We start from the raw sequence: 14369 nt of genomic DNA, 5'->3' as shown, positions 1-14369 counted from the left end.
TGGTCATGAAGTATTCTATTTATACACTGCAGCAAGTTCAATATATGGTAAAGTATGTTTAACCCTTAATTAAACAACTGAATTCAGAGTCATGTTCAGACTCATCATATGCGAACACTTTGTTTTCAACACCACATGTAATACCAGTCTTCTGCTGGAAAGTGTATAACACTATCATATTAGCACTATCACACATTTAAAGGTCATTCCACCAGCTAAGTAATCTGCCATTCCCTCAGGTCCTCTCTATGGTTGAAAAAAATTGTTATTGTCAAAATAGAGATTTATGTAGCTTATTTTGTTATGCAGGGTTACTTATTGAAATGTAGTGTAATACATCAACTGCTGTATCACTCTGCTAGTAAATAAATATGTAATCAAATCACAGGATAGAAAGTAGAAAAACATCATATAGGTAAATAAAGATATTGAAAAGCATAAGTAAATATTAAAACAATGACCAGAACACATGATACAACAGTAATTTGTGCGAATGCAGCATTATGCTGTTTTATGTGTTGGTGGCTGACGTATCAGAGGATGTTTCTAAGTGTTTTCTCCTTTTGTATAAATGTGATATTTTAAATTGAACAAGCTCATTTAGGCTATAGCTGAGACAGCTTTGATTAACATAGATTGCCATCACAGACAGAATGATCTGAGTTTGGATTAAGTTAAATGCATTTAAGCTTTCTTTTTTTTTTTTACTGAATTTAAAAGTGAGTGTGGCAGGCTGACGAGTGGACAGAGGCCCAGAGACAGACTGCAGTTCAAAAAAATATATACTTTTATTATAAATTAATGCAAAATAAATGTGCACAAGGGCAAAACAAAGATGTTTAAACACAAATACCTAAAGAAAGAAAACAAAACTTACAAAAATAAGGTTTCCAGGCTGGGCAATGCCTTCACTGGATACCACAAACCACAAACCACAAACCACAAACCACAAACCACAAACCACAAACCACAAACCACAAACCACAAACCACAAACCACAAACCACAAACCACAAACCACAAACCACAAACCACAAACCAAAAAACCCCCCACCAACCTGCTTCCTCAGCTTCCTCAGCTCCCTCAGCTCCCTCCTCCCAAAGGAGAAGCAGAGGCCTCCTTTTATGTCAGGTGGCTGGGCGCTGATTGATCGTTAATTAACCTAATCAACTAATCAACCCCGGCCACCTGAACATAATAAACCCAGGCAGGTAGGGGAAATTAACCCCATCCCTGCCACAGGGGGATAAAAACTTCATTAATCTGAGAGCATCATCGAAAGCATCTCTTTCCCTAAGCCTATATCACTAATGGGGGAACTCACCCCTTACATAATACCACATACTGCAACTGCAACTTGAAATGAAAACAAATTGCAGTAAATACAATAAGGTTAGTGGTAATCAAAAACAAATGCAACATATTATTTTTTTAAATAAGCAGGTGGAAAAAAAAATATTAAATTAATTTAGTATATCCTTCCAGTTGTAGTATTGAACCCTAGATGTGTTAAACATAATTTACACTAAAAGCTGTTTAAATTGTTACCATATAAATAGCTGCATAGGTCTAAACTGTGTGATACTAAACAACATTAACCTGTATAATTTCCGTAAGTGCAAATGTGCTGGGGTCTGACCTTTTCAGTAGCTTTTAAACTGAGAAAAAGGAAAAAGAATTGCCCTTTTTTTGTATGAGGCCAGAGTTAATCATGATTAAATCTTAGGACCTCTGATTAGAGTAGTTGTCACTGAGACCCAGCTAGACGATCTGTGTGGCCTGACTAATAGCGGTTTGATTTATTAGTAATTATAAAGCAATGTGTTCTGTTCAATGTAGAATATCGAATATCTAGATGATATATATATATATATATATATATATATATATATATATATATATATATATATATAATATATATATATATATATATATATATATATATATGTGTGTGTGTGTGTGTGTGTGTGTGTGTGTGTGTGTATGTCTATATGTGAGATATGTTAATAGAAAATCCTTGAGAATGAGCTATACCCATGAAGGCAATCCAGACTGTTAGGTACTGTCCATCCCATAGGAACAGATTACAAAGCATTGCCTTTACAATGCTCCTTTTAATTTTAATTTGTGCCACTTGAAAAATGAAAAATCGCAGCGTTTCAGAGGGGGGCAGAAATTACAGCTGCATAGCCCGAATGGTCTTTGTTTTACAAACCATGTTACTTCAAAAATTCGGCTTTTAGAAGTGGTTGAAAAGGGACATGCTCACTGAGATAGCTAGTTGGCAGAGAAAACAATGATCTAAGCAGAAACAACAAGAGAATAAGCATTACAGACATAGCGTTTGAATGTCTTTTGTTATTTTTACTTTGTGCTGTATAGTAATTATAGTAAAACAAGGCACTGTATCAGCACATGTGAGGGCAATGCGTTCCTGCCTGACAGATCTGGGACCCTTCGAGTCTGCCCTTTGGTCTCGGAGTCAGATATTGTCACAAGTAGGAACATAGAAAATATGGGATAAAATTACTGAAAAGTTTTCTGTCTCCTTGAAAACACCTGCAAGCAACTGAATACAATAATAATTAAAAAAAAAATCTGTTGTATGTGTACACATGAATACAGAGCAAGCCTTTTATAATTTGATGCTACACATTTAATTGAATGAACACGCAATTCCGTGATAATTAGTTGGTATTTTTTGTGTTATTTGTATTTCTGGGATGACGAATATGTGTTTAAATACAATCTGGGCTTGATGAAAAATGGATTGTCCTGTAGGTTTTAAATATTTTAAATTTCTTCTAAATAGCATGCTTGTTTGAGGGGTGCCGTATGTAATTTATTTGTTGTGTTTTTGGAAATACATGTTGCATAACCTTAGTTTGTTGTGTTTTTTTTTCTTCTTTTAATTTGTGCTTTCTTATCCAAGATTTGCAAAATAATACCTGTTAAAATTGACTATACAGGCTGTTATCAGGCTGTGATATGGTTGCCCACTCCTGACTGAAATGAGGCTACTGTATGTATATGGCAGTGCTAATAAACACTTGACAATGACACATGGAAAACACAAAAACAAATATCAGGCTCTTATGATGTACAGCGATAGACATCTGTACCGTTATTGCTCAAGTTTACATTTGCATTGAGCTCCTTCTAAAACAGCCACTTCATGTGACTGTTGAAGAAGTAGTTTGATTGTTTGGAATCCAAATGCAAAAATTTAGTATGTCAAGGGTGATGTTTGTGGTTATAATGAAAACTACATAGGATATGTCACTCTATTGGAATTCTGAGATTTGTTTTCAGCTTTAAGAGCCTTGAGACCCAACTGCTGCTGCTGATAAATGAAAATGTGTTTGAAACACTTCATGGAAGAATAAGCTTTTTATAGTGATAGTCTCTTTTAGTGTTGTACTACTGCTCTCCCCCTGCATCCTTTTACAACAGCCCTTCTTTGGTATTGTATTCATTTCTCACTGTTCTCCTTGCCAGTCTTTGGCTTTGTGCTGCATCTATGAGACCAGGTGGGCTGAAGCAATTACAACTCATTGTCCTGGACAATTATCAGTAATGATTGACTTTTGGGTAGCTTGCCTTTGGCTGGATTTAAATCTAGGCCACAAGAGTAATGCTTGTATCTATTTAAGAGGGGGAATCGTATCGAGCCAGACTGAACAGACTGAGTGTTTGTGATAATATCAAATCCTCCAGCCTTTAAAAAAAAAAAACATACCTGTCAATACAATTTCTGAGCTAAATTTGCGAAATGGAATTTGGTGTAAAATGTCTGTTGTCTTACTTCATACTATAAATGACCCAAAAATGTGAACTTATTGCATTCAACATATTTATGTTTATGCATTTACTAATTAAAGGGGGTTATAGGTAAACTTATATTGAGTAAATTGCCATGACTGTAAATCTGCTTTTCTTTTGTATTTGAACCTCAATTTATTTTCCAAAACTAAGTGTGAACATGCCAATATATACTGTAGGTACTGTAGCAGAATTTGCTTATGCCATGTGTTTAATTGCAGTGGTGTGTTTGTACGCGCAGATATTTAAAGGAATAAGCTGGGGTAAAAAAAAAAAAAGACTATCTATTACTACTGTATATACAGTGAAATAGCATAGCATCCTCTTGACTGATTCACTCAGTGTGGGAAGAAGCACTAAAATGACTTTCTAAAATTCAAAACCATGACCTTAAATAAAGAAAAGACCAAATCTCTGGTCTTACAACTGCTCTAAGTAAAGGACATATCAGGTAGATAGATATCGCTAGTATAAAACTCTCAACTTTGTCTCAGATTGTGTCTTCCTGGAATAATTATCTTCTTGTATGCACTCTGTACTTAACACTTTATTATATTGGGCATAAGTATAATTTGTGTGGGATTTTGATTTTAAATCCTCCATATTCATTTACTCCTGAGGCAGATATGTAAACAGGCTTCCTCTAATTACAGTGTATGGTATGTTTGAGCTAGATGTTCAAAAACAAAAATCTGTTAGCTTTATTCTGGCACACTGAACTATGTCAATGGAACATACTGTACCGTTCATATTTTCAAGACCAAACATACTCTGCTGTCTGTTTCTCACCAACAAATACCAAAATAACTCTCAGAGATAATAATTATGCAAGACACAGACAATTCACTATATTCACATGACATGAAATTTGCAATGAAAACAATAACAGTTGTACGCCCTAAAATTCAACAATGTAGATCTGTCAAAATCAGCTTTTTTGTTTTATGTACAGAACCTTTGGGTTTTTAATTCCTTGCAATTATACTTAATAATGCTTTTGCTTTGACTTGCTGCTAGCATATGTACACATACACGGCTCCAAATCTTCTCCAGCTCAGAGCTGCAAGCATAATTTGAACAGGAGTCAGGAACCAAGAACGTTTACATTTTAATTCTGTCTTCTGGAAACGCTTTCCCCTTGTATAAAATGAAGGAAACTGCTAGTCAGTAAGTGCTGGTGAAAGTGAAGAAAAACCGAATATGCTGGAAAGCCGTTTTGAATATCTAGTCTGCTATGTTGGCTGCTGGGGCATGGGGGGGGGGTCAAAATCAAACCACTTGATCAGTGGTTGGAAGTAAATCGGTAGAGTATGTGAGAACTAGTATTTTGTAAGAATTATGCTTGTATTACCTTACACAAAGATATGTACGATACCTTGGGTAGGTTATGACTCAGATTTGTCTGTTGGCATTGGAAGCTCTATGAATGTGTATGAAATATGTAAAACGCAAGGGAGAGTGCTATTATAAATATTTATACAATGGCGATATATACACCAGCCACCATCTATACCTGTACGTAAGACCATGTAAAGGGTCATTTGGTTTGCATTTTTATAAAAATGTACTTTTTGTTTAAATCTGAGCTATTTCCACAAAGCTGTGCTTTAAACATGAGGAGTACAGTAAGCACATCTGAAAACTGAACAGTGATCTTTTTTCAGAGACACTTTCCTTTAGCATCATTAAACTGGCCGCGTCTCTTTTGATTGCTGACAACGGATTTCCATTTAATTGAAACCTTGTGTCTCTAAAGGCAAAATGTATTTTACACATAAGGTGGGTTTAATTACCACGATGGGACTGAGTGCTGTGCATGTTTTGTACAAATATGTCTTCTGAAACCTTTCTTGTAGGTTGGTTTTAAAGGATTGTAGGAGTGTTTCCACATCCTCTTTCTACCCCCAAACTTGTACACTTCTGTGGTGGTTTAATGGGGAAACAATCACTGTGTCTCCTATTAAACACTTGACTACCTCTCATTTGGTGGTCCCAAGGTTAAAGAAAGGGGCTTGTTATCCAGGAGGTTCCCAGTTCAAATCCCAGCTCAGTCACTGACTCACTGTGTGACCACGAGCAAGTCACTTAACTTCCTTGTGCTCTGTCCTTTGGATGAGATGTAAAACCTGTTGTTAGAGACAATGCAGCAGTTTTTGATGCATAGTTCACCCCTAGTCTCTGTAAGTTTCTAAATAACTGAATAATAATAATAATTCTGTTAAAATGTAGCCAGCCACATTATTGATAGGCAATGTTCCCAGAAAAGCAACCAGTACCCACATTTCCTGTGGCATTCCTTGCCCAAATAGTGTAGTGGATTTTTTCTAATTTCTTTCTACTATAGTATCTGGAAAGGCATAATCTGCAATGTCTATGTTATTACATCCAGAATATGAGTTGCATATAAACAGTCCATGTAATCACTGTTCTTACAGGTTTTTATTGATATTTGTATTTCAATAGCTAAATCGTTATTACAGATATGATCCAGTTCTTTCTCAATTTAACTTTGTTTGCCATGGTAACAGCCTCTGTTTCGCTACCTTGCTTAATTTCACTACAAAGTAGAATTCTGCTTACAAACCAGTATCTAGATCCCAGATATTGATCACAGGAGGCATTTAACTGATGGAAGAAAACTAAAGCAAAAGATAAATGTCTTTAGAAGGAGAAACAGCTGCTTAACACTCAACTCAAAAGAGCAGTATTTCTCAGGTGCACTGGCATAATATATCGGATCTGACCCTGACCCATTTCTCTTTCTTTAATGCCCCAGGGGGCAGGAAAACAAAGATAACAGGAGGGTTACTGTGATTGGGATCTGTACACTATTGCATTACTGGTGGCTTGGATGCACACACATCACTCTAAAAGTCAGAATACATTCATTTTGAAGCAGACTGGAGATAAAAAAAAAGAGACAGTTGATGAGTAAGGACATACTGTTCATTTAGACTTTAATATAGCAGAACTCACTGCAAAATAAAACTGTCCTGAGCTTTTTATTTGCAGACTACGGGACATTTCGACCAGCTCGGTACAGACAGGGCAGAGGCTGTTTTGTCCTCCTTAAACTTTAAAACTTGAAATCACATAACAAGGAGATCTTGAGATATTTTGCAGTGTGCAGGACATACAGTACTCTACTTGGACTGGAGCGGTGCCTATATTATCAACCTATAGTCTTCATTACAAGATCATACCAATTCTAGGGAACTTGAAAATGATGGGCTGATGTTGGCAAACCTACCATTTGTTGCACACAACACTTCCTTTTACATTCCAGCTGCTATTTTGTCTAAGCAACAATGAGTGTTTAGGGGTTATGGTGTTTTTTTTTCTGTTCAGCATCCCTCAGATGAATATGCTTGATTAGATGCTCACAAACACAATTATAAACCCTTCAATGTAGAACGATTTCTGCTAATTTCTTTTACTTCTTAAGTTCAATTCGAGGTCCCTGAGGTATCTGTTTATAGGCAGCCCATTAAGTTTGTGTTTAATAGGAGGATTGACATGTATCCCTTTGAGGCTAGTTGAGAGAAAGAACTAGGAAACTAGATTAGAATGTACTCTACTTATACCTATTCATAATACTCAAATTATATTGCTGTATGTTATTAAATGCGTTGGCAGCAATAGAGTATGTGTGCTAACAGGCAAGGCATAAACACCACCATTAAAAATGTTTTAATGAAGTGCAGAGAATGAATAGGACTGCTCAGCTGAGTGCAATATGGTTGGGTAAATCACAATGAAATTAAGTTGATGAGACCATGGCAAATTCAGGCTTTTCCAGGCTTAATTTTATCCAGGTTTAATTTTGAACTGCCAGTCCTGATTAGGCATGAATCCTACTAGGTCAGAATCTAATCTAATCTAATAATAATCTAGTCATTTCCTTTGAATACAGATTTTTATTCAATTGTGGAGCTGTATGTATGCTCCATTGTATGTCTGCTGTTCTTTGAAAGCTGTCCCGAGGACCAGTAGATTTGAAATTATGATCACAGTCTTCTAGGTTCAATTTCTGTTTTGTATATTTCAGGGTGATTTGCAAGGAGTCATATCCATTAATCATCCGCAGAATAGATTAAAGGAGCACGGCTGAATAATAATTGTTTTTAAGTGTCTTTCGTGTTCAAAAGGTTTTACGCAGATAGGATTGCTGCTATTGCAACACTTTTATTGTGTTCTGTATTTAGAGAGGTTTAAGGACTGGTAGTAAGTATTATCTTGAATACAGCATGTTATTTATGTGTTGGAGGACTGAATGATGAGAGTGCCATATAAAATCGAAATATTCTTTCTTAGAACGTTCTAAAGCATATTAGTTTATAAGCTAACCCCTTCAGGATTATATAACCCTTTTCTAGTATTAATAGTCTATGCGTCATATTTCTATAACTAGATGAATGATTAGATAACCCACTCAGCCACCATATGCATTCTTCTTAATAGACATCTTTTAATGTTTTCACTGTCCACAAATCCTGCTGTCATATGCCTAGGTCAAAGTATTCTACTTTGTTATCAATTCAAGTGTAATAATGCAATAATCCAGTTTCAATCCTTTAAAATGCCATTTCTTAGGATCTTTCATTTTATCCCTTTTAGCAAAACATTGGATCAATCCTGGTAACGTCTCAAATGAAGCAGTTCACTAGTACTTGAAAATACTGGGACCATTAGAACTTAACAGCTTTAACAATCACAGCACCACCAGGGAGTGTGTTTAAATTCTAGTCTAGGAACAGTCAAATGCGACAGTTAATTTTTCTATAACCTTAATGAGCCTCTTATTCTCCCTAAGGCTGCAACACGAGGACTGGGGAAAGTATTATTTATATATTTATTTATTTAACTTCAAGGCTCATTGCACAGAACTGTATATATTTTTTGTAATTCTCAAACCCCAATGCAGTCATGTCCCAAGTGTACTTTAAATAAATAAAAACTTTGCATGAAGGAAATCCTATTTTGTAAGTTGCTAAAGAATAATTAGAAACGGAATTGGCCAACATATTCTTAAAATTAACAGAAAAAGGCCAGTTTTCATTTAGTAGGAACATATCTTTGTTTCATTATTTATTAAAAAGCACATATTTAAATATTCCTCAGAGTATAACAATTGAATCTAACGCCTGCCCCCCCCCCCCCCCCCCCCCCAAAAAAAAAAAAAAAAAAAGTAATATTTTATAAATGCCAGTGATTCCAATTACAGGTGAATTGACAAGTTATTTCCAGTTTAATTCATGTAATCTACACATCAATCTATGCCGAATTACTAACTGTATGCATCAATTTGTCATACGAAATGTGAACCAAAGGCTTTACTGTAAACCAAAACCATTCCAGTTCGATATGAATCATCCCTCTGTCCAATAAAGGATTTGTAGATACAGGAAAATAATTCCATCTAGGGTTTCTATGACACCTTTTATAGGAGGCTGTGTAGTCCAGTGGTTAAAGAAAAAAACGGGCTTATAACCAAGAGGTCACTGGGTTCAAATCCCAGCTCAGCCATTGACTCACTGTGTGACCCTGAGCAAGTTAATTAACCTCCTTGTGCTCTTGTGCTCTGTCTTTCGGGTGAGACATTGTTTTAAGTGACTCTGCAGCTGATGCATAGTTCACACACCCTATTCTTGTAATTTGTAAAGTGCTCTCATTTTGATGAACATTTCTGTACTGTGGGTGTTTGCTGAGTGATTGAAAATGAGATATTGCGTCAAATGGGTCAAAGTTCAAGTATATTTTCCTCTACAGCAATTATCACTTTTTGACTTCATTACAGTGGTATTGTTTTTTTTTTTTTTTTTTTAATGGCTCAGAATGCAAATATAGCCTTCATCCATATATATATATATATATATATATATATATATATATATATATATATATATATATATATATATAGATATAAACTACAGTATTTGGGTTAGCTGTGATTAAAGATTTTAAATAGTGCTGATTTGTTGATGTTTCATTTGTTCATTTAAATTGTTGCATCTTGTGCTTTTGGTAACATGACAAACAACTGAGGGCTGTACCAGCTTGCAATATGAGCTGGTGGGACAGATACAGAGAGGTATTGATTTGTAAGGTCATTGGAATGCCCAAGGCCACCTGCATGCCACTAATAATGAAGAACAGCAGCAGGATGGACTTAGCTTGAAGCAGCCTCATGATTAGACATTTTGTATAAAAGTCATAGAATAGTAATTCACCAAGCCTGAACTATTGACAAAATAGACATTTAGCAACCAGCAACTAAATCCAGATGATTTTATACTACACACAAAATACAACAAACATTTAGTATGTTAAACAAGGTGACATACAGTAGTGTGATTAATGAAAGTACTAATATGCATTTAAAAAATGCAACCAGTTTTTTTTTTTCTTTTTTTTACACTGCTGAACATCTCTTTTTATTAGGAATTTGTGCTAAAAAACAAACATAATACTGTACATTAACTCTGTTCTATACTGTATCACCATTTTCAAATGTTTGAGAACTAATTGAATAGATAATTTGGACATTGTTTTAGATTTATTTTTTGTATTTACTCTGATTTCTTTTTTTTTTTTGTTGAAGTAAGATGTTGGTACTTTGCAAAAAGTGATCTATGTTTAATCATCTGAGGGTTACATTGCTTATGTGGCTTAAATTGTATAAATGCTAAAATATGTGTAAACAATGGACAAATGTGTTTATTGTGTAAAACCAGTATTCAGAGAACATAAACAATGTCAATCTGACATTTTTCAGTGGATAGATTATGTATTTTACAAAAGTGACTGGCATCATGAATGCAACTGGATCTTCTAACCAGACTCACCAGAGTTCAACAAAGCACTACTTATTCCCAGCTTTTAGAAAGCTCTGTTACCATAATGGTTCATACCTCACATTCCCTGGAGCCAGATTTGGTAAATGTGCAGGGTCCTGCTCCATTCAGCAGCATCTCACTCGTTTCTGTGTTTGTTGGCTTATAATCAACATAATATTCCTGTGTGGTGGGAGTCATTTGCTTCAGCGATTGTCGTTTCTTTTTCCTGCGTCTTCGCATCAGAGACCGCTGCTGCAGTTGCTTCATACTGGCGGGATAATGCTTCCAAGACACATAGATCACAAGCAGGATCACAAGCACTGAAAGGAAAAGCGCCACACTCCCTGCAATGATTTTATGAAAAGAGATATGCTCTGTTTCATGGTCAGCATCAGAACTGGAATCAGGTACACTAGTTGTAGGCACAAAAGGAACCTGCTGCTTGCTTTCCTGTTTCGGCCTAGTGGGTTTGGGTTTATATGTGGGCCTGACCAGATCTTTTGTATCCAATTTTTCAAAAGTACTTTTGCCACAAATGCTGTAATTTCTGACTGCCTGCATCACATTCACCCCTTGCAGGTCCTTTGGGCTGGCACAGATGACAGTATTCTCCCTCCAACCACGGAAACTTTTTAACCAGTTTACCAATGAGCAAATGTTTTGGCTACATTCCCATATATTCCCTGTGAGGCTTATGGTGTTGAGGGAAATCCAGGAATCGAGAATCTCCTGTCCAATAAACGTGAGCTTGTTAGAATCCAGGTTGAGGGTCTGGAGGTTAGGCACACATTGGAAAACACTCGGTCCACTGAAAGCTTCGATTTCATTGCCAGACAGGTCAAGCTTTTGTAAGGAGCTCCATGTCCAGGACATAGTTTGACCGATGACACTGATCTTATTCCACTGCAGGTAGAGAAACTGTAGACTGACCAGACGGGGAAACAGAGCCAGATTTAGCTTTGAAAACTGATTATGTTCCAGGTGGAGCTCCTTTAGTCGGATCAAGCCTGCGAATACATTCCGTGCTAAACTTCTTATCCTATTGTAGCCCATGTCCAAAAACTCCAGGTTGCGACAATCCTGGAAAATCCTTACAGGGATGTTTCGCAGGGAGTTGGATCGCAGGTGCAAGCTCTGGAGTTTCCTTAAGCCTCTGAACTGCTGCAAGCCCAAAGAAGTCAACTGATTATAGGATATATCCAAATTCCGTATGTTAGTCACTGGTCGGAATGTGTTATTTAGCAAACGGGTGATTTTATTGGAGCTCAGGATGAGCTCCTTCAATCTGCGTATCCCATTGAAGGCATCTTCATCAATATTGCTGATGTGGTTATGGTCTAGATAAAGCCAAGTGAGCTGGTTCAGTCCTTTAAACTGGTTGAATTTTAGTTTTTGCAGGCTGTTGTAACGCAGCGAGAGGCCCAAGCAACCTCCAGAAATGCCTTGGGGAATTTCTTGCAGCTTTTGCGATTCACAGTAGATCATTTTGCCTTCACACCTACAGCCCTTAGGGCATCCACGTTCAGCAGAGGAAAGCACTGTCAGTAGTACAGTAGGAGCTATCACTAGTACTGCAGCTGAACTGCTAAGTAACCTAATTGCATTGAAACCTGTAAAAGCAAAAAACAGAAAATGGCACTGTAATATAATGGTCAATTTTTTTTTTTCTACTTTTTTTAAATTATTATTATTATTATTGGGACTAAATATATTTGCCATGTTATTGCAGTAGAACCTTTATAATCAAAGCAATGTAATATATTGCTCAGTTTTTACTGCAACTGATCTGCTCAGTAAGCAAATTGTACTAAAATCTGATGTAGCAGTGTATACAGTGCAGATATTCATTTTATTCAAATTTCAATAAAACAATTGTCAAATGTTTGTAGAAGTAAAACAATTGTCAAATGTTACATCTATACCCATATAGATATATATATATCTATATATATATATATATATATATATGTATGTGTGACTTATATATATAGATAGATACTATCTAGTTATAGATCATATAGTAGTATATATATATAATCTATCTATCTATATATATATATATATATATATATATATATATATATATATATATATATATATAATATATTTACAGTCATACCATATTTTAATTGTTAAAAACAGTGTGCTCTGCTATGGACAAGTTAACAGCTTTTATCATGCAAAACATTTGAGCATGTTACCAAATATTAAAAGAAACAGGAATCTACAAAACTTACCCATCCTTTGAGTTTTGTAGGGCTGTCCTTAGCTTTTTCAGTTTTTGTTCACTATGCCACAAGTATGCCAGGCTGTGTCAGTGCCACCATAGTAAGTCAGTGCTTGCTGACACTCAGGAATACAAACTGACTCCCTCGCGAGGCAAACAGTTCTTGGAACATTACTCCTCGAATGTCCTGACAGGCATACCCATAAAGAAACATAGAAAACAGCAGCTCTTGCAGCAAAGGGTTATGCTTTTTCTAGGTGATGTGCACTTCGTGGGCATTGCAGTATTTCATTTTTACATTTAAGAAGCAGCATCAGCAGCACAACACTTTTTTTTTCCCCCTCCAGCATGCAAAACAGCATCCTTCAGCCAGCATTCAGCTCTCTTTGTTCATGCCCTGTACTCCACAGCACAGAAGTTCCCACAGCAGCATCTGATTCTGTGGAAGCAGAGAAATGTGTGCACAAAAGCAGACAAGCAGCAGTGAATAGAAAGTGATGCGCACTCTTACACTCTCTCTCATTCTGATAGCTTCCCAGACTGTTGCTTTGGTTTCACTGAAATGCAGTCTTGAGTCCATCTGCCCCCAGTGGTGAATAAAAATACCAGCATGTCAACAGATCTTATCCTGCATTATTTTATACTGAATTAGTACTGTTTCCATATATATATAAGTAATCTGACCAGTTAAAAAAGAGTTTCAGACAGAATATCAGCCCACTATATGCAATGACACCAATTTATTACGTATGCACACACACAATCTGAATTTTCAGGTGAATGCTTGTACCTAATAACATCATCTTGATTTGTAAGGTTTTCACTAGGGCAAAGTGTACATATTTTATTGTTGCAAAACAAGTGCAATTAACATGTGGCTTGCATATGTCTTGTTCAAACACATTGTTGTTTGCTTTTTTAATGCTTTAAAAAAAAAAAACGGTTCTGTAAAATTGACCACATGTGTTTAATGTTATGTTATTTCGAGGTCATCCAAACAGCCATGTCTAATCTGATTTAATTTAAAATGTGATCTAACATATCCCTAAAAGTGTTGTACAGTACTTCATTAATATGCAAAAAGCCTGTCAGCATTGGATAGGGATTCACTAGCTATCAGAATAAAGCATGTGATCAAGATCAAATGAATGTAGACATTGTTTATGTCTGTATCTGTATAGCGATCATATTTATTAGATGCACACTGAATACATGTGCATATTAGAACATTCCATTATTTGTATGTAATTATCCTATTGTTTTGTCCAGTTATCAGTATTAGAAGGTTCTGGTAAGTTAATATCATATTTGGTCACTTCTGATTCTGATAAAATTACTAAATATGGAAGTTGTTTTTTTATAAATGTGCTAGAGGCATTCTCTTGGATAGTTTTTATGATGAAACTATGATAGCCATACTTTTTTGACCTTATTGAATTAAATAAGTCATACTTTATCATTATAGCTCAGTAGAAAGGAGAAGT

At 35.8% G+C, this 14369-nt stretch overlaps 1 protein-coding gene and 1 pseudogene across 1 annotated transcript in view; one reads left to right on the top strand and one right to left on the bottom strand.

The window, feature by feature from the left end:
• Window positions 1-13392, bottom strand: part of LOC121322104 (leucine-rich repeat transmembrane neuronal protein 3-like) — a 44456-nt gene extending 31064 nt beyond the window's left edge. The window contains exons 1-2 of the mRNA XM_041261629.1: window positions 12896-13392; window positions 10734-12268 (exon numbers count right to left, since the gene is read on the bottom strand). Of these exons, the coding sequence (XP_041117563.1) occupies window positions 10734-12268; window positions 12896-12899 (1539 nt within the window). The 5' untranslated portion in view covers window positions 12900-13392. The remainder of the gene's footprint in view (window positions 1-10733; window positions 12269-12895) is intronic.
• Window positions 1-14369, top strand: part of LOC121321629 — a 199183-nt pseudogene that overhangs the window by 96598 nt on the left and 88216 nt on the right.

The sequence above is a fragment of the Polyodon spathula genome, chromosome 10 (assembly GCF_017654505.1).
Source record: "Polyodon spathula isolate WHYD16114869_AA chromosome 10, ASM1765450v1, whole genome shotgun sequence".
NCBI classification, from domain to species: domain Eukaryota; kingdom Metazoa; phylum Chordata; class Actinopteri; order Acipenseriformes; family Polyodontidae; genus Polyodon; species Polyodon spathula.
The sequence above is the reverse complement of the archived record's forward strand: the minus strand, read 5'-3'. Positions and strand labels throughout refer to the sequence as shown.